This window comes from Canis lupus, chromosome 19, assembly GCF_011100685.1.
Source record: "Canis lupus familiaris isolate Mischka breed German Shepherd chromosome 19, alternate assembly UU_Cfam_GSD_1.0, whole genome shotgun sequence".
In the NCBI taxonomy this organism is placed as follows: domain Eukaryota; kingdom Metazoa; phylum Chordata; class Mammalia; order Carnivora; family Canidae; genus Canis; species Canis lupus.
In genome coordinates, this window is record NC_049240.1 from 9,509,425 (window position 1) to 9,528,551 (window position 19,127).

The window sequence follows — 19,127 nt, forward strand, 5'->3', positions numbered from 1 at the left end:
TGTATAGAGATGAAAGACACCCATATTTCTAATGTATTGTCCAGGAACCAACATAAACAGTATTTATGATCTGCCCTAGCCGGAGATGCTTTCATACATCTTATATTCTAATATTGGATAATACGTCTAATTTCTAACTTTAATAGGTAGTAAACTTGTCCATACACCAAGCTAGGGGGATAAAAAAAGAGTCCATACCTGTTAACTCGGCGAGGTCTGTCAACTAGATAGCTGAGCTCTGCTCGCTGGTGTTTAGTCTAGAAAGAAAATAAATAAATCAAGAGCATTTGAATGCTAAGGGCTTAACTAGCAGTCCTCTTCTGAGGTTAGGAATTGAGTCTAGTTTAAGTAATTGTGTACGGTTTTATGCATTTGCAAGCTGCCCTAAGGCCTCTGGTGACTGCTGGGTAAGGGGAGAGAGATATCCAGAGACACCTCAGTCTAGATTTTCAGTAAAGGGGTAAAAAAAAAAAAAAAAAAAAAAAATTGCAAAAATAAAAAGCCAATTTTAAACGTGTGTGTGTGTGTGTGTGTGTGTGTGTGTGTGTGTGTTTAAGGAGAGAATGCAAATGACCTCATGGCTAGGGCTCATAAACTACTGTTCCTAATAGAGTCAACCTAGGTATACTCTGCAGTCTTTCCTTCAGTGGCCTAAAAAAGTGTTTGGATGCATACTGGTTGACACAAGAAAAAACAGCACGCTCAATAAGCAAAAAGTTTGGATATTTTATGGAATTATTTTGTTGTTTATTTTCAAAATGTGCTTAAGATACAAATGAGCTGTACAAATATTCATGAAAGTCAATTAATAATCTCTAAGACTCAAATAAATAAAATAACCTGCCGAGAAAGGAATTCATCATCCACACTCCCCCCCACCCCCATACCTTTCCCCCTCCAAAACGCCCTGTGCACTCTCCTCCCCACCGTCCACCATCCACCATCCACACACCTCTTCTGGCCCCAACTCTCTTGTACACAAATCAACTGTGTTCTCCCCCTCCCTCCCTCCCTCCTTCCAACTTTGCCACTTCCCCATCTTTTAAAAAGAGATCAGAATTGACAAGCCAAATTCTTTGAGGAAGAAAGCCAACAGCAGCGATTTACCCAGAACAGTGGCAAAAGGTGAGGATCAGCTAAAAGGTATATATTATATATATATATATATATTTAAGGTCACAATTGTTTAAGCCTTCCGTTAGTTAGTTTACGCTTACAGGGGTCTGTGCCAAAGCAACTTCATTCAAATTCACACTGTGTGGGCGTTGGGCTTCCAGGGCGGCTGTAAATGCTGTCCAGAGCAGAACGGAAGCCTTTTCTGCAACCCGAGGTCGGAGGACAAGGATCTGATAACTTATTCACTAAAACATGCATTCGAGTTTAGACAGCTGTGCAAAGTCAAACAATCTACAGCTTACTTTTACACGCGACTCAAAGCATCGATAAACAAAGCAAACAAAATTAACTTTATTAGTGCCTGGGACAAACGCAAAGAGCGGGAAGACCTTTGCCAGGGCCCGAAAGTCCCTCCATCCGCATTTCCCTCGCTGCCCACCCCCCCCCGCCCCCCGCGCACTTTTCCCTCCACTTTCAGATTTTTTTTTTTTTTTTTTTTTTTTTTTTTTTTTTTTTTGAGAAGGGGTTAGGACTTTAAAGGAAGGATGCCAGAGGGAAGAGGGAAGGTCCAAGGTGGCAAAGCACCAAGGGAGGGAGGGAGGGAGGAGGGGGAAGGGGAGGGAATGAAAGTCAATGTGGAGGGAGGGGTGGAGCGCAGGAGATCAGGGACAACACGAAGTTTAGGTTACAGACGAAGGGGTGGGGGACAGCCTCCCCCCCGCCCCCTGCCCCCCCCCCCCCCGCACAGAGATACAAATAAGTGAATATCCTAAGTATAAATACACAGTGCACCAGAGATACAAGGGCCGGGCTAGAGGAGGCTTTCGGATGGAGGAGATGAGAGATGGTGGTCCTTTCGCTTCAGCCTTACCTCGTTGGACAAAATGCTTCCGTTGGAGATGATGTCGGGCTGCTGGTCTGTGTAGCCGGTGACGATGGCCCCACAGGGGTTGTGCTCAGTGTCCGCACTCCGCGAAGGGCTGCAGGGCTTCAGGAACATCAGGTCGGTCTTGGCGGACTCGGGGGTCAAGCAGACCTGGTAGCAGTAGTTCTGGGTGTGGTGGTGGGAGCCGAAGCCCCCGGCCTCCTCCACGGGCACCTGCGCCGGGTTGCTGGGGACGTTGGAGCTCTGCACCAGCATGATGTCCGACTTGCTGAGTTTCTTCTTGCGCGCCCGGGCCTGGCGGCCGCAGCAGGCGGAGCCCCCGCCGCCGCAGCAGCAGCAGCAGAGGCAGCAGTCGCTGGCCAGGCACGTGTAGATGTTGAGCTTCTTCTCCTTCTGGCAACGCACGGCGAGCACGATCATGGCCAGCAGGAACACGAAGGACACGGAGCCCAGCGCGATGATGAGGATGAGGGTGAGGTCCAGCGAGGCGTCCGCGCCGCCGGAGCGGCTGGGGCGCTGGTGCTCCCCGGGGCCCCCGCCGCCGCCCCCGCCCCCGCCGGGGGGCTCCACGGCGCCGTCCACCAGCTGCACCACGAGCGTGGCCGTGGACGACAGGGGCGGCTGCCCGTGGTCGCGCACCTCGATCACCAGCTCGTAAGGCCGCTGGGGGTCGCGCTTGGCCGGCACCCGGCGCGCGGTGCGGAGCTCCCCGGTGCGCCAGTCCATGCGGAACAGGTTCATCTCGTTGCCCCGCACGATGCTGTAGGTGAGCCGGGCGTTCTCGCCGTCGTCCGCGTCCACCGCGGCCACGCGGGTCAGCAGGTAGCCGGGCTCCGCCGACCGCGGCAGCGCCTCGCGCGCGGGGGTCCCGTTGCGCCCGGGCAGGGGCGCCACGATGGCAGGTGCATTGTCGTTCTGGTCCACGATGAGGATGTTGACCGTGGCGTTCCCGGCCAGGGCCTGGGGGCTGCCCGCGTCCCGCGCCTCCACCTGGAAGCTGAAGTCCTTGAGCTGCTCGTAGTCGAAGGAGCGCAGGGCGTACAGGTAGCCGTTCTCGGAGTTGATGGACACGTAGGTGAAGACGCTCATGCCCTGGATCTGGCACTCGAGGATGGAGTAGGCGAGCTGGGCGTTGGCGCCCTCGTCGCGGTCCGTGGCGCTCACGGCGTAGATGTAGGCGCCGGGCACGTTGTTCTCGGTCACATACACGTCGTAGACCGGCTGGCTGAACCGCGGGGCGTTGTCGTTCACGTCCGACACCTGCACCTGGATGGACTTGCTGGTGGAGAGCGCCGGCTCGCCCCGGTCCCGCGCCACCACCGTCAGGGTGTAGGAGTCCCCGGCCTCGCGGTCCAGCGGGGCCTCGGTCACGATCGTGTAGTAGTTCTTGAAGGAGGACTTGAGGCGGAACGGCACGTCCCCCAGCAGCTCGCACTGCACCTGCCCGTTCTCCTCCGAGTCGCGGTCGGTCACGCTGAACAGGGCCACCACCGTGCCGGGCGCCGCGCCCTCGCTCACCGCCTCCTTCACGGTGCTGAAGCTGATCTCGGGCGCGTTGTCGTTGGCATCCAGGACCCGCACCAGCACCTTGCAGTGCGCGGGCACGGCGTTGGGGCCCAGGTCCTTGGCCTGCACGTACACCTGGTACACCGGGCTCTCCTCGTAGTCGAGCTCGCCGCTCACCTCCAGCCGCCCGGTGCGCGGGGACAGTCCGAAGAGCTCCCGCGCCCGGGGCGAGATGTGGCTGCTGAAGGAATACACCACCTCGCCGTTCTGTCCCTCGTCTGGGTCCGTGGCGTTGAGCTGGATCACGAGCGTGCCGGGTGGCGAGTTCTCGGGCAGGGACACAGTGTAGACGGGTTGGTCGAAGGCGGGCACGTTGTCGTTGGAGTCCAGCACTCGGATGGTGAGTAGGGCAGTGCCGGTGCGCTGCTGTTGGGGGGGCAGGCCCCCTCCCCCCCCTCCTCCTTCTCCTCCTCCTCCGCCTCCCCCTCCTCCTCCTCCTCCTCCTCCCCCGTCCACCGCGGTCAGCACGTAGCGGTGCACCGCTTGCTGCTCGCGGTCCAGCGGCTTCTCCAGCACCAGCTCCGCGAACCGGTTGCCATCCCCCTGGGTCTGCACGTCCAGCGAGAAGTAGCTGTTGGGGGTGATCTCGTAGTCGCGCAAGGAGTTGGTGCCCACGTCCGGGTCGAACGCGCTCTCCAGGGGGAAGCGGGTGCCCGGCGTGGCGCTCTCCGAGATCTCCACCGTCAGGTCCGGCTCCGGGAAGGAGGGGGGGTTGTCGTTGATGTCCAGCACTTCGATCTCCACCCGGAACAGCTCGAGGGGGTTCTCCAGGAAGACCTCCAGGTGCAGGACGCAGGAGGGGCTCTGCTTGCAGATCTGCTCGCGGTCAATCTTCTCGTTCACGTACAGCACCCCGGTCTCCAGGTTGAGGTCCAAGTAAGGGGTCCGCGAGTTGGGCACCGTTTGAAACCTGCGAGCTGAAAGTTTTGTAATGTCCAGGCCCAGATCTTCAGCGATATTCCCCACGAAAGTGCCATGTTCCTGCTCCTCCTGCACTGTGTAGTGAAGCTGGGAAAAGACTCCTTCCACCATCCAGAGCAAGGCAAAGAATAATAGCACAATCATCTCCAAAGGGAAAGGAAGCAGCTTCCCGCAGCCAGTCAGCCACCCAATCACCTCCCCCACCACCACGGAAAAAAAAAAAAATCTTAAAAAAAAAAAAACAAAAAACAAATAAAAGTGCCCTATGTGTGTGTGTGTATGGGGAGGGGGGTGTTCCTGTGGCTTTTCTGTCCTTAAAAATCTTATTCCTTTTGCTTCATTTTAGGGCTTCCCCCAATTCAGCCTCATTTTTCAATCTTAGCGCAGGAAAGGTGACAGGCGTCCCCTTTCCTCATCTGTTATCTTCCCACTGACCAATTAATAAAATAATAATACAATAGTCAGCGTCCTTTATTCCGACAGTCTTGGCGCAACGCGGCGCTGGCAAATCCCAAGGAGGAAATTTCGATATTTCAAGACTGTCCTCGGTTTGTCTTCTTGCTGATGGGAGGAGAAGAAGGAGGAGGAGGAAAAGGAGGAGGAGGAGGAGGAGGAGGAGGAGGAGGAGGAGGAGGAGGAGGTGGAGGAGGAGGAGGAGGAGGAAGATGAAGAGGAAGAGGAGAAGGAAGAGGAGATGCAGCCGGCACCGCTGAACATGCCTCAATGTCAACGGCTGGCAAATGCAAAAGGGCTTAAAAACAGCGAGAGAATTTTGTGCCGGAAAAACACAGAACGGCTCTGCAGCATAAAACTTTCATTCTCTTCATTTCTCCGGATGCATGTTCTTCTTGGCATTTTTCTCCTCTTTTCGCTCTATTGGTACGTTTTGGCTTTCAGAGTTTTGCCCCTCTCTGCGCTCCTCTCCAGCATCCTTTGCCTCTCTCTAAGAGTGATGGGCAGTTTCTTTCCTGCTGTTTTCTTCCCAAGCCTCCTTCTCTCTAACCTGTCTCCTCCTCTCTCTCTCTCTCCCTCTCTTCCTTCCAGTCCTTTCCCTCCTCCTGCTTCAGCCCCAGAGCCTGTGATCTCGGCTGGCAGTTTCTGAGCTCCGAGCGCTCCGCTTTTCTGTTTTTGCGCAGCGCCCTCGATCTGCCAACCAATCGCTGAGGAGCACCACCCACCGGGCCGCCGCCAATTGGCCAGCCCGGCTGTCAGGCAGGCGCGTCACTCGGCAGCCGGGAGGGGGCGGGACGCAACCCGGGCCGGGGCGGGAGGCCGGGGTGAGTGTGAGTGTGAGAGCGAGAACAGCCCGGCAGGTCCCGAGGCGCGGGCTGGGGACTGTGCCGCGGAAAGTTCCCAGTCCCCAGCCGCAGGTAAACGCAGAGGGAATAGACAGAGGCTCCCCCGTTTGCATCAGCAAATGCGAAAACATAATAGCAACAGCAGCGGCATCCTCTCTCCGGAGCGGGGTTTCCAATGACGCTAACATTCTTTTTCCTTTAAGGTATTTTCCTTTACTACCGATCGTGGAAATAAATCACCGGGAAGGGGGAAAGTTGCAGAGAGGCCACTAACTGACTGCAAGGGGTTACCTGATTAAGGGACTCTGGCAGCGATGGGTTGGACATCTTTCTCTCTCTCTCTCTCTCTCTCTCTCTCTCTCTTTTTCTTTTTTAAGGGATATAAGGTGGATCGTGTAAAACTAAGCGTGAGGGTGAAGCGGTGGGAGCGTGGGGCGGAGGTGGGTCCTGAGAAGCCGAGGGGTTCACGCCAGATGTGGGCCGGCAGCTGCGATGGAGGTGCGGACGCGTTGGACCTGCTCAGTGTCTGTGCACACACGCTCTTACCAAATAGATCAATTCCCGGGGGGGTGGGGGGGCGGGGGGCTAGTTGGAGCTGCGAGCGCCCCGATCAATGACCGGCTCGCAGGCAGCCGAGCATCGCTGGGCGCTGCAAGGCGCCCCGGATGTCCCTGCGCCTCGCCCGGCCGAGTGCCGCGCTGCAAGGCGCTCTCAGGCTATTTTCTGCTTTTTTTTTTTTTTTTTTTTTTGACATTTGGAGATCCCTCTCCCCGCCCCCCCCTACAAAACCCGGGCGCTCTCAGGTTATTATCTGCCTCCGCCCCCCCCCCGACATTTGGAGATCCCTCTCCCCGCCCCTCCTCCCCTACAAAACCGGGAGGGCTATTTTCTGCTTTTTTTCCTTTTTTTTTTTTTTTTTTTTTCTGACATTTGGAGATCCCTCTCTCCACCCCACCCCACCCCCACCCCGAGTAAACCGGGGCGCCCGTGGGTCGTTGCCCAGTTTGAGGCAAGACCGCTGGAGGAGAGCGGCTGCACGGCTGAGAACTCGGGCAGGGGTGAGCGTGAGTGGGCGGGCAGGGGCCGCGCACACGCGGGGCGCCGGTCTGTGCCGCTGCGGCTCTCGGCGAAGGCGCTTGCACACCTAAGGGTGCCCGCATCCATCCTCCTGGGCCCGGCGCACAGGTCTGTGCCAGCCCCCACGGAGCCCCGCAGCGCGCGCGCACACACACACACACACACACACACACACGCTGATCTCGAAGGATGCGCTTGGCCAGCTCTCGGGGCCCACTGCCTGCCTCCCCGACGCGGGGGCAGATGCATCCCGTTCTCCTGAAGTTAAAATACAGCGCGAACTCTATAATGTTAGAGACGGAGATGACTGTCAATTATCCAAGAAAAAAAAACATTTTTAAAACATATATATATTATTTTTTAATACTCATTAATGGGCTGCTGGGGGTTGTTTGTTTATCCCCTAAAGCTGCCCCCCCCTTGTTCAGTGTTCATCTTATACCACAGTACAGAACGGTCCCCTGCGGCTTCCCGCTAATGGATGACCCGAGAGTGACACCGCCACAACCTGCGAGAAAAGGAGAGCCCCTTCCCCGCCCCGAGGTACGTCGGCCTGTCTCCGCGGCGGGGGCGTCAGGAGAGCGCGTGTCCACGCGCGGGACTGCAGAGCGGGGCAGGGCTCCGTGCGCCCCGCGAGCGCGCGTCCAGGGCCCGGGCGCCCCCCCCCCCCCCCGCCCCAGGCTCCTTCATGGACACGGGGCCCGCCTTGGAGCGGTCAGAGGGAGAGATGCCTGCAAAAATGGCTAATCCTTTCTCAGCTGCAGCAAATTGCCCAACAGAAAACCGCTGCAGTTGCAATGATTTCAGCCTCGCGTCTGCTGCCGAGAAGGGGGCGGCAGTTTACAAAAAGGACCTGTGGATCAATGCAAAGGAGATCATAGTGTATCTGAATATTAATAACGGCAGGCATTGCATCCGTACTTCTCCCTCTCTCCACCCCCCCCCCCTTTTTTTTCTCAGATCTGCGGGATTGAAATGAAAAAATCTTGAGCTCTTCCAGCTGACTCATCAGAATCCTGGAGCAATTTTTTTTTTTTTTAATGACGGTAATGTTCTAATGTTGTTGTTCTTTTCCCCCTTTATACGTTTGGAAACACTTGTGTGTGCGCGCGTGTGCACGCGTGTTTGCGTGTGAGAGACGCGTGGGCTGAATGACAATGCAGATCCGGAACCGGGGGAGGGGGTTGGTGTGGTCGGAATGCACGTGAAGTTTGAGCCGACTTGGGGCGGTTCGCTGGGAGCCGTGGAGCTTCCAGAGGTTGGGGACGAGGGCGTGGAGAGATGGCCAGATTGGCCTGTAAATAATCACTACATCCACTGTAACACTGGAGCTGCTGCCTTTTTTTTTTTTTTTTTTTTTGGTCCAGTCGTGCTGGAGCCGGGGACGCTCTCTGCAAATGCAAACGTGGGTTGCAGGCGTCTCCTAGCGGCGGCAGCGGCAAAGGGCAAGGCGGAGAAGGCTCCAGCTTTCCTTCAGCTGGGTTCGCCTGTTGGGGGCTCTGCAGCCTTTCCAGGGTGGCCCAGGCCTGTGTCCGCGCCGCCCACGCCGGCCGGGGGGCCCCCGGGGTCTCGCGTCCCTGGCTTCTGGCCCCTGCGGCTGCCCGGGACCCTCGGGGTGAGACCAGGTCTTCTGACCGGGGAGCAGCCCCGAGCCCCGAGCCCCGAGCCCGGCCCCCCTCCCCTAGCGAGCTGCAGCCAGGGTAGCGAGAGCATTCGGTTCAGGGCAGTCACAGCCGCCTCTGCCACCTTACCCTGGCACCTTTAAACAGCCCCACCCTGTCACCCACAAAAGCCTTAAAAACAAAACAAAACAAAACAAAAAAAAACGCCTCTTAATTCCTTTTCCTTTTGCATTCCCTTCGGTGGACCCTGGAATTTAGTGAGGCCAGGTTTGCATAAACAAGAGCCTTGGTAGCTGGGTTCATGACCTCTTTGAAATCCAGAGTTATCCTGTGATACTGCATCCCACCCTGCACCCCCAGTTCCTGGACCGGGAAGGGAGCCCCAGTACCTAGAGAACACAATCCTACTCCCCGTCCAGGGGAGCAACCATTTGGGCCAAATTGCATCCTAAATCAGAAGGGGAAAGCAGTCCTTGCTAATTCAAGGGGTGTACCCAAATCAGTTTTCATAAAAGTCCTGGTTGGTGTATGAGATTGATAATGCACAGGCGCGTGTTTCATTGGTTTCTAAGTTACAGCAAAAAATTGGGGTGGGGGGGCGCTAAGGATCCCACAAATGCATTTTTTATATACTTGGTTCCAAACTTTGAAACTAGGTACCAGGGTTGCTTTCTTCCCTAACCCTTTTCTGGAAAAGGCGGGAGGGAAACAAGTTTGTTAACCAGCCGTTTGGATAAATGAGTGTTTGCAGTGATTTAACTTGACTTGAAAGCAATTTGTTTCTAAATCCTCTTATTATTGCAGTGTGCCCAGAGCTTTGAGATTTTTTTTTTTTTTTTTTTTTTTTTTAAGAAATGGAAGAAAAAAAATTTAAATTGTCAATAAGAAGTCTTTCAAACACCAGACTCGGCCAGGATTGAGCTAGATGGTTCCTGACGTTTGTCATTTCCAGTGCAGAGAGCAAACTCAGAGGACCCGGACTGTACTGCATCTCTTATGGGTGTCCATGAAATCGGTTTATTCGTAGTAGTGTAACCTAACCTAAGAGGTGGGAAGGCAGGGCTTTGAAGACAATGGCACAGACACACTGTGTTAGTTTTTGTCCCTCTACTTTATTTAGAGAGAGAATGTTGACTACAGTTTCTAGAAAAGATTTATAGCATGTGCTATACATTTTTAGTTGTATATATACTAACATTTGTAGTTAAAGGGAACTCTTTAGAGACTGTGCTCTGAACTCAACAGAGAGCAAACTAATCCATGTTTTGGGAACTGGGAACACTGGATATTCCATTAAAGCATTACCTGATATTCCAAGTAGAAATGTTCTTCTCCATTTTGTTTAACCTAGTTAATATTGGTGCGGCTTCACATTTCAGTGTCTTTCAGTTATCAGACGGGGCCAGCATTTTGTTAAACTCTAAACAGTGAATTAAAAGCACTGATGAGCTGAAGCAGCCCTCTAATGCAAAATGACAAATTGCACTTAAGCAATACATGAAGAAGAAAATGATTTATGGATTTTTACAATGGTCTGAGCAAATGAAAGCAACATGAATTATACATCCTAATGCTCACGATATCATTTTCTAATAATACTGTTTCAGTTCAGATGCTACACTCTCATCCTTTCTATAAGAGATATTGATCAATAGAGGTCCAGGAATATTTTTAAATTAGGCAATGGTGTCTGATATGGGTTCCAAATATATATATATTTCCTGAGTATGGGGAGAGTGAACATTGAACATACTAACATTCTAGGCAGCTCCTTCACATATTGTGTCTTTGAGTGATAAACAGACCTTTGGAAACTTCTGTTTCCTTCCACACCTTCTTTCAGAATGCAAATAAGTAGATCTAATTTAGAATGACAATCTTTATTTTATCATGACCTCTTTCTCTGAAAATAAAAAAAAAAAAATGTGATTTCATCTTAACTTTTCCCTTCATTGCTTTTGATATTGAAAAATCTGATTTCTCCAAAATATCTCTTACCTTCTTCATATTTGTCTATCCTATTTTTCCAGAACATTGTTTAATTCTTTAGTGTGTTAAAGACACCCCTGAGTTAGTAAAAAGGTCATATACCGTAGTTTTGTTTTGGCCTTAGTAGACAGAATAGATCTTATGACTGTCTTAAATTACAGGGAAAAAAAATCAGTCAGATAAAATTTTATGGGGTGGTTGTTTTTTGACTCTGGAAAAAAAAAAGTGTAGTTACTTCTGTGTGATGATGAGTGACTACTCCTAGCACTTTTATTTAACCATTTGTAGCTTATATAAGTATTTTAGGGTGTGGGTAGAATTTTAAGTGAAGGCAGTGTCTTTGCTGTATTACATACTCAACCACAGGAAACTCCTAATTCCAAAGCCCCTAATTCTGGGGCTTCCAGAGCTATATTATCAGGCTTGATCTTAATTATCTAGGTTTATTAAAAAAAAAAAAAGCAAAAGAAAAAAAATTGAATCACAGGTTCTGCTTTTGACAGCATTAATAATCACTCTTACTGAAAGTTTACTGAAATCAATGATGTGATTAGGATTGTAAATAAGAACTACAAGACATCACATTTAAAAGGCAAGCTGCTTTGCTAACATGAGTGATATGCGGGTTTTACTGATGGGGCCCAAAGGTAGAAATGAAGGTTTGAACATTAAGATCGATTTAGAACAATTTCAAAAATTAATTGCAAGCCCTGATTAAATTTATATAAGTAAGAAGAAAGGTGTCTAGAAGTCTGTGTTTTTTCCTCCCCAGTGTATTTGCTTCTTATCTGACAATGATACAGTCAGCATAATGCTAGTGTTTGGCAAGTATAAATTGTTTTCTTAAGGGGAAGCCCCTTGAGTTTATAAATACAAAATGAGATTATCCAAATTGTGATTAGGGTTACAAGCCATAGCATTATTTTCTGAAGAGTTCAGAAATGTTATTGGAGACAGACACCATGCAAAGAATATCAAATGTAACTTGAGAATTGCACTAGTAATTAGTAATTGGAATTACAATAGTAAACAGTAAATAGATACTTCAATAAAAGAATTATCTATTTCAGTTTGACTGCCTGCTTAGTTGGTATAATTCTTTGTGTTAGAAACTTGATTTCCACGATGTCTTATTTAAATGGGTCTAGCAGTGCTATACTGTAAAATGGCTATATTTTATTAGACTTCTTGTTTTGTTTGTTTTGTTTTAGAGGAAACTGATTATTGACTTTTAAACATCCAGTGTATTCCAAGCATTCTTACATAAGTTATCAAATCTCTCTCCAGGTCTCTAGGTATTATCATTTCAACATGATAAGGTAAAGATACTAAGGATGTTCAGAATTTAAGTAACTCACAAAACTAATACAAAATTCATATGCAGGCCTTTTGATGCTCATGTGAAGGCTTACTTTCCTACATCATGATATTTTTCTAGTTTGAGTTAGATTTACTTAAGAGGTAAAACAAACAAACAAACAAAAAGAGCTGATTTAGAGGTGGGGTTCATCCAGATTTTGTACAGACAAGAGTACTGGTTTTCTATTCTAGGCAAAATGGCTAAAATATTGAGTTGAGCCATGGAGAGATTCATAAATTAATTTAAGGAGGAGTTTTTTAAATTTTGTGTGTGTGTGTGTACGTGTGTGTGGATTGTCAGGGAACCCAAGCTTGATTATGTTTTCTTACTAGACTGAATGGTTTATAGCAGTCATCTCTTTCTCATGTAGAAGCGCCTGACATGGGAATTGTAGGTTTTAATGACTGAAAATGGAAATTGATACAACAAACGTGTCCAAAAGGAAGCTGTCTCTGCTTTATCCAGTCCTGAAAAGTACAATGTTGATCAATGGTCCCAGAAGTATTGCCTTAGTTTATCAGAGTTTGTTAAAAGCTGGAAAAAACCCCAAGCAGTGTATCAACTTGATACAATTCAAATATTAGTTCTTATTTTGTGTATATTTCTGAACTGGTCTTTGATTTAAAAGGAAAACTGTTATACTCACGTGAAATTTCAGCTCTCACTTTATACTCATTTCTTCAGTGTTGCTTAGAAAAGATTGTTTTAACTTGAAATTTCGAAGTTGAACAAATTTATTTGACAATTTTGTGCCAGCAGAAAATGGAAGTAATCAACTTTAAAACAATTTTAATACAGAAAGAAATAATCAAAGAAAGATGATTATGGAAACTTAATTACCCACTGTAAGTAAAATATGTATTATTATGGTGATAATAAGTATTGACGGAGGAGAATATCATGTTTCTTTTAGAAGAAACTAACTGTATCCAGCCACTCAGAGTATGTGTGATGTAAGCCCTATAGGATAGGCTCTATGTCTTACTCATCTCTAACAGCACCCAACTGTGGCAAGCAATGATACATCAGTAAATTATGAAGAACATAAGCTTAAGAATTAAGCCAAATTGGGCTCAAATCCCTGCTTCTCAAAATATCTGAACTTGGACACATTACTTAACTCCTTTGAAACTGTCAATGTGTCAAACATGCTGAACATCTGTTAAAGTATGATGATATATATTGACCTTGTTGAGTCATTGTGAGGCTTAACTAAAATACTCTCTGTAAAATTCTTGGCTCATGGTAGACTCTCAAAAAATGTTAAATATTATTATAGCGAGATGTTTTGAATGAGGTGTCTTTAAATAAGACACTTATTAAGAATAATTGGCATTGATTCCTAGTGGCTTTATTTCCCTTATGGAACACAAACTAAAATATTTACTTTGAGGTGCAAAAACAATTCCACGTGGTTTCTGTTTTATAGGAAATTATAATATAAACTTGAAGATTGGATGCAAATAATAAAGAAGAAGATTAAACTAACAAAATTTTAATTAGGCACCAAAACATAAAAATCAATAATGACCTTTATTCCTAACTGTGTTTTATTTTAAAATTTATTTTCTTCCAGATAAGTTTAAATTTTCTGTAAGTTTTTAATTTATATGATAATACTGATATGTAGTTAGATTTTTTTTAAGATTGTATTTATTTATTCATGAGAGATACAGAGAGAGAGAGAGAGAGAGAGGGTCGGTGACACAGGCAGAAAGAGAAGCAGGCTCGATGTAGGGAGCCCGACATGAGACTCGATCCAGGGTCTTCAGGATCAGGCCCCGGGCCAAAGGCAGCGCCAAACCACTGAGCCACCTGGGCTGCCCTGTAGATAGATTTTTTAAATTGTTTTGACAAGAACATGGCTCTGCCATTGTAAAAATTTGTTTTTCATCTATATTTATCAAAATTTTAGGATTAAAGTATTCTTATTTGATAGATTCACTTATTTTTTCCAGTTTCTTTGTGTAAAGCCTTAATACTAATTACTCTGTTCATCCTGATAAGTACTAAATTCTCAAAATTAAAAACAAACCAGTGAAAATCAGTTACTTAAAATAGAATGAGTTTATTGGAATGACCAATTCTGAGTCTCAAGCCTCAATTGTATTTAACTCTCTTCAGCATCCTGTCCTTGCAATTTTTCTGCCTAATATTGCTGTTATTAGTATTTTCTTCAGCAGCTTCTTACAATTTTAGAAACAAAAACATGCATGGGTGCTGGTGTGATAGGAGCAGAGTCATAGGGATACTGAAAGAATAAAAAAGATACATAAATCATGGATTTATATATTTTTAAGGATTCATACTCAATTTGATAAAGAATATACATTAAAAGTTTTGATAACTTCTTAATCAGTATTAAAAAACTGTTAAAACATATAATGACTGTGACTTCCAGGTACATAAGGAACAGACTAGAACAAAACCAATTAGTTAAGCAGAGATTTCCAGAAAAGGGCAGTTTTTGTTATGATTTTATTTATTTTTGAGAGAGAGAGAGAGAGAGAGAGAGAGAGAGGGAGAGGAAGAGAGAGTATATACACATGAGTGGGACGAGGGGGAGGGGGCGGAGGGAGAGGGAGAGAGCAAATCTCAAGCACGTTCTGTGCTGAGCGGGATCCTAACCCGGGGCTGGATTTCATAACCTTGAGATCATGACCTGAGCTGAAATCAAAAGTCAGTTACTCTGAGCCACTCAAGCGCCCTTTTGTTATGATTTTAGAACTATCCGAAGCAGGTTAGAGGGATTTGCACAGTGAAGAAGTGAGGCAGTGACAGCAAAAAGCTTTTCTATAGAAAGCATAAAAACAGCAAAGTAATCTTTTCAATTATGGGGCAATATCCCTACTCTGGACTCCGTCCCTTAAGTCTATCTACACTGTCAGAAGGCCTTCATTTTGTTGCATTGGATTTTTTCCTCCCCATCACCACCTGCAAGAACTTGGCCAAATTTAAGGTTAGCAGGCAAGGGTGCATTCAGCATCATACCTGAGTAATGCTTTTGGTATGATTTGGGCTAAGAGCCAATATTCAGCCTCAGAATTATGATAAAATGTGATATTATTGGTTGTTCATTAGCACATGTATTTGAGGACCTTGGCTGTTGCTAATCTAATGATGAAGTGCTGATTGCTGATTTTCTTAAAGAATTTTTTTAACCTTTCCTACTCAGACTACCTAAGTATCTAATTTAACAAGAACGTATTTTCATTCAGCTGGACAGATAAGAGAGAGAAGTACTGCTTAAGCCCAAGGAACTTAACAAACATTCAGCTGGATGGTCACATCTTTGATGGATTTGTTGGCTGCATAACCAGTACTTCATAAAGTTGTGCTGACTAAATAACTGAATGATTGACCTTTTAAGTTTCTACTATTATTTATCTCGAAAGATATTTCTATGATATTTTACTCAATTCCACAATCTATGTTTTTAATAATCTGTATTTGAGAAAGGTCTTTTCAAGTTGGTTATTGCAAAGAAATTAAGATGGAAAGTTCATTGTATAAATACTCAGAACTAATAAAATTCATTTCTTCTCTCTCCAACTACTACTCAAAAGTGATAAATTATTATGATTTTTTCTAATTTTCACCCTATTTCATATGTATATGTTGACTATATATACAAATATGAATAAACACATTATGTATATATACAAATATGAATAAATCCTATATATAACTATATATATAGTTCCTTTTGACTATATATATATTGCCATTATATGTATTGCATATATATTTATATATATAATATTTTATATATATATATAAAATAATAATATTTTATTTATATATATATTCCCCAGCTTCCTTATTCCATAACTGCAAGACCCATATTTTGGCTTAGATGTTATGGAGTTTGGAAATAATTCTCTAATTGGTCTGACAACTATTTTACATATACAGGATTGAGAGGAGTCCTGTGAGGTTTTTCACAGACTAATAAAGTCAGGATTAGTTGACCAGAAAGAAAGGGTTTCAGTATAAAGTTAAAGTACACATGTTAGGGGGGAAAAGGCATAGTAGTTAAAACTATGTTTTTGGTATAAGAAAATAAAAAAGAATCAATGGGATAGGATAGATGACACATCATCAGGTGATATGTAGACGTTTGCTTGGTTTAAAATGGAGAAATTTCATGTCTGTTGTGAAAAGAAAGGTTTGGTTTTTCATCTTTCATGATATATGAAAATGGATTCCTCACTGGATTTGAGCATTAATTAAAAAATATAAAACCATGGGACAATTAGATTCATGGTAGTATCTATCAACTGAAGAAAGAGGTAAACTCGAATGACCAGAAATTGAGTTTATTCAGGAATAGCAAAAGAATTGCAAGTCAGAAGGCAAAATGCACAAGGTGTTGCTGAGTCTAAGGGCCTGGGGAGGGACTTAGGGACAAGGAGAGACAGCAGGGAGTCCAGCCAGCATCCAAGCAGTAAGTTTATTGGCTTGAGGGGAGGGAGAGACTCTTGGAGGATGTTCATTGGGTCAGAGATAAGTTTTCTTTCGTAAATGGGACATTTATGGGAAATCAAGTCTCCCAGGTTTCCCTAAGAGCGCCTGCATGAGATTTTGCATTTTGGAAACTCTGTTTCCGTTTTAGATTGAAATCCTTCCACATGAGGCATGCTTACATCACTCCAGACACGTTTCTTGCAACAGGGCCGAATGTTGTGCTCTTCAGCTCTACTTCTCAAAGCAAGAAAAAGAACTTCTCAAACAAATCTGTGAGAAACAGCAGAAATTGTGCTCTTCCCACAACGTGAGGCCCTCAAATAGAGAACAGTGGTCTTCACCTGGGAAGCATCCTGGGAGCACCTGGGAACTCAATGGTGGCAACAGATGGAGATTCTGGAAGGGGAAATCGAGGTTTGAAACTTTTGGACCTCTCTTGACTGCAACGTGAGTTCCTTTTGACACTGATGTGGGAGGAAGGGAATTTAGATTGCTAGCCTCTCAACCTATCCCTCATTACCAGAATTAGAAAAATTTCCCAATTTTTGGTGCTGAGATTCCCAGAAACTCTTAAAAGGTTTCTTTCAGTGAGAGAGTCCTAAAATAACAGCCTGTTTTTCAGATTCCAAGTGGAGAGTATTTCTAACATGCATAGGTAGCTTTGACAATGTCCTCTGTGAAAAACTAAGTTAATGGTTGTTTTTATGGTTATTTCTTATTGAAATTTATATTAAAATTTGTCTAAAAGGTTTTTGTTTTTTCACTCAGTTATGCTTTAATATATCGCTTTTTATTTAACTTTTTGTGGAATTAAATATATGATATTCATCTCTGAAAGTTAAAAAAAGGAGGTAAATATCACCCTAGAGCACATGATTTATTTATTTTAAAATTTTTATTGATCTTTGTCATGATTCTTTTTAATAGCACACCTGAATTAATCTTGGCTGGGAAAATTCATTTACAATTTTATAATAAACGCCCCATTAAAAAAGTGCTTTTTTTTTTTTTTTTCCCTCACCCTTAAAGTTAGTAGTTTGGATTTAGCTGCATTTCTCATAACTTATGTAACATTTTTATGTTTAAAATAAGGACATGCATGAGAGCATGAGGTCTGATTTATAGATTGGAGACTATAACGAGAACTCCTCTATTTCTGCGCTCTGAAATTTTACATATGAAGAAGAATTTTAGATGTAAAGACAGAAATGTTATCGATTCTATAGTTTATTTTAACTTTAATAATTAGGAATAAAGTAGATTTAAAAAATGAAGGTCATGGCATTTAAGAACATCTTTTTGGATATGATGCTGTTCTCTTAAATTGCTGATGGTCACAGAATCCCTGCTGTATTTGTATTGTGTTCAGCAATATTTGCAAATTTTCTTTTTTTTTTTTTTTTTTTTTTTTATCTGAGAAGAAGGTGTTATATATCAGTGAATTATAGGTGGCAGTATACACAGCTAAATTTCATGTTTTATTACAGGTAGATAGAAGATATCTCAGTTGGTTAACAGTTTCGTATTTAAGCTTATTGTAATTCTAACTCCCATTTTAAACTCCCCCCCTCCTTCTTGTTATTAACATGAGAAAATCAGATAAACTTCCTCAAATAAGAGTGTGTGCTTGGGAAGTATTTTAAATCTCAGGTTTATTCTGAAAGATACAGAGTTTTTTTTCTTTTTTTGTAAGGTTATTAAAGATCCATTAGAAACAGTATAATATACACTGGCCAGTTGATTTAATATTAGCATCAGAATTTTAAAACCAAAATTTCTTAGAATTACATATCAAAGCAGTGATAAGAGAACTTTTTATTCTGCTTCTCCATCTTCTGTTTTAAAAATTACAAGTAAATGTGCTTTGCCTGCTAATTGGAAAAATTCAATACTTTTTCGATTTACTATCTTGAGGTGTAATATCAATCTTTATGAATAAGTACAAAATTGCTATTCCTTATGCCTCATATCCACTCTGAAAGCATTATACTCATGAGTATGATGATAAAATTATACATGATATAAAGAAACAGAAAAACTTTAAGTGGATGATCGATACCCATACTGTGGCATCTTATGGAGAATAAGAACATTCCTCATTAGAGCGGTCCATTGACGCCATTCTTTCCAGAAGTTTTCACAAAGAGCATCCAACGGTTTTATGAAGGTTACTCAGATACATATGGGGTTGGAAGATGGACGGAGTGGAGGTGAGAACCAAAGAGGCAAGCAGGTCAAACTCCGGTACCCTGCAATTTTTCTGTTGTTTTGTTTGACATACTGAGCTTTGTAAGATGATCTCTTTACCTTTTAAACTAAAACCATTTTATCTAATCCAAAATCCTTACGTATAGAGGAGAAAATTGAGAATAGAGTAGATTCAGACACTTGCTGAGGATCAAGTCAATAATGAGCAGTGTAGGGCTGACATTACCAAATGCTACTATACTGCTGAGGAAGTGGTATTTACTTTGTATATGTTTTCTCCCTTGCGGGTTTTTTTTTTTTTTTTTTTTTTTTTAATGCTTGTTTGCTTGCTTGCTTTGTTCCTTGACCCACCATAATTTGTTATAATTTGTTCATTCATTTTAATGTAGTCAGTTGCTTTGCAATTTTTGGCCTATAGTTTGGCTTATAGTTTTCAAATAGATTTGCTTGCTTGCAAATGCTCACATTAATGCTGGGCAATTATTTTAGGATCATTTGATTCTCTTGAGCTGATATTTAAGCCTTATTAATTCTAATATGAAATAAGTAGACTTAGAGAAATTCAGAGAGAAACTGTTTCTTCAGACTTTTTTTCTTTTTCAAGGTCAAAAAGATAG

The 19,127-nt window shown here is 44.5% G+C and overlaps 1 protein-coding gene and 1 long non-coding RNA gene across 7 annotated transcripts in view; one reads left to right on the forward strand and one right to left on the reverse strand.

Annotated features, from left to right (window-relative positions):
• The window catches only part of PCDH10 (protocadherin 10), a 61,270-nt gene extending 55,677 nt beyond the window's left edge, over positions 1-5,593 (reverse strand). For all 3 annotated transcript variants that reach the window (XM_038564630.1, XM_038564632.1, XM_038564631.1), the window contains exons 1-2: positions 1,988-5,593; positions 199-257 (exon numbers count right to left, since the gene is read on the reverse strand). In XM_038564630.1, the coding sequence (XP_038420558.1) occupies positions 199-257; positions 1,988-4,633 (2,705 nt within the window). In that variant the 5' untranslated portion in view covers positions 4,634-5,593. The remainder of the gene's footprint in view (positions 1-198; positions 258-1,987) is intronic.
• A 178-nt stretch (positions 5,594-5,771) lies between these two features.
• Positions 5,772-19,127, forward strand: part of LOC106560045 — a 271,539-nt gene continuing 258,183 nt past the window's right edge. For 2 of the 4 annotated variants that reach the window (XR_005373900.1, XR_005373899.1), the window contains exons 1-4: positions 5,772-5,990; positions 7,312-7,407; positions 7,825-7,910; positions 16,510-16,749. This is a non-coding gene — a long non-coding RNA (uncharacterized LOC106560045). Of the gene's footprint in view, positions 5,991-7,311; positions 7,408-7,824; positions 7,911-9,338; positions 13,334-16,509; positions 16,750-19,127 lie in introns of those variants that run through there. The other 2 variants (XR_005373902.1, XR_005373901.1) reach the window with 2 other exon arrangements.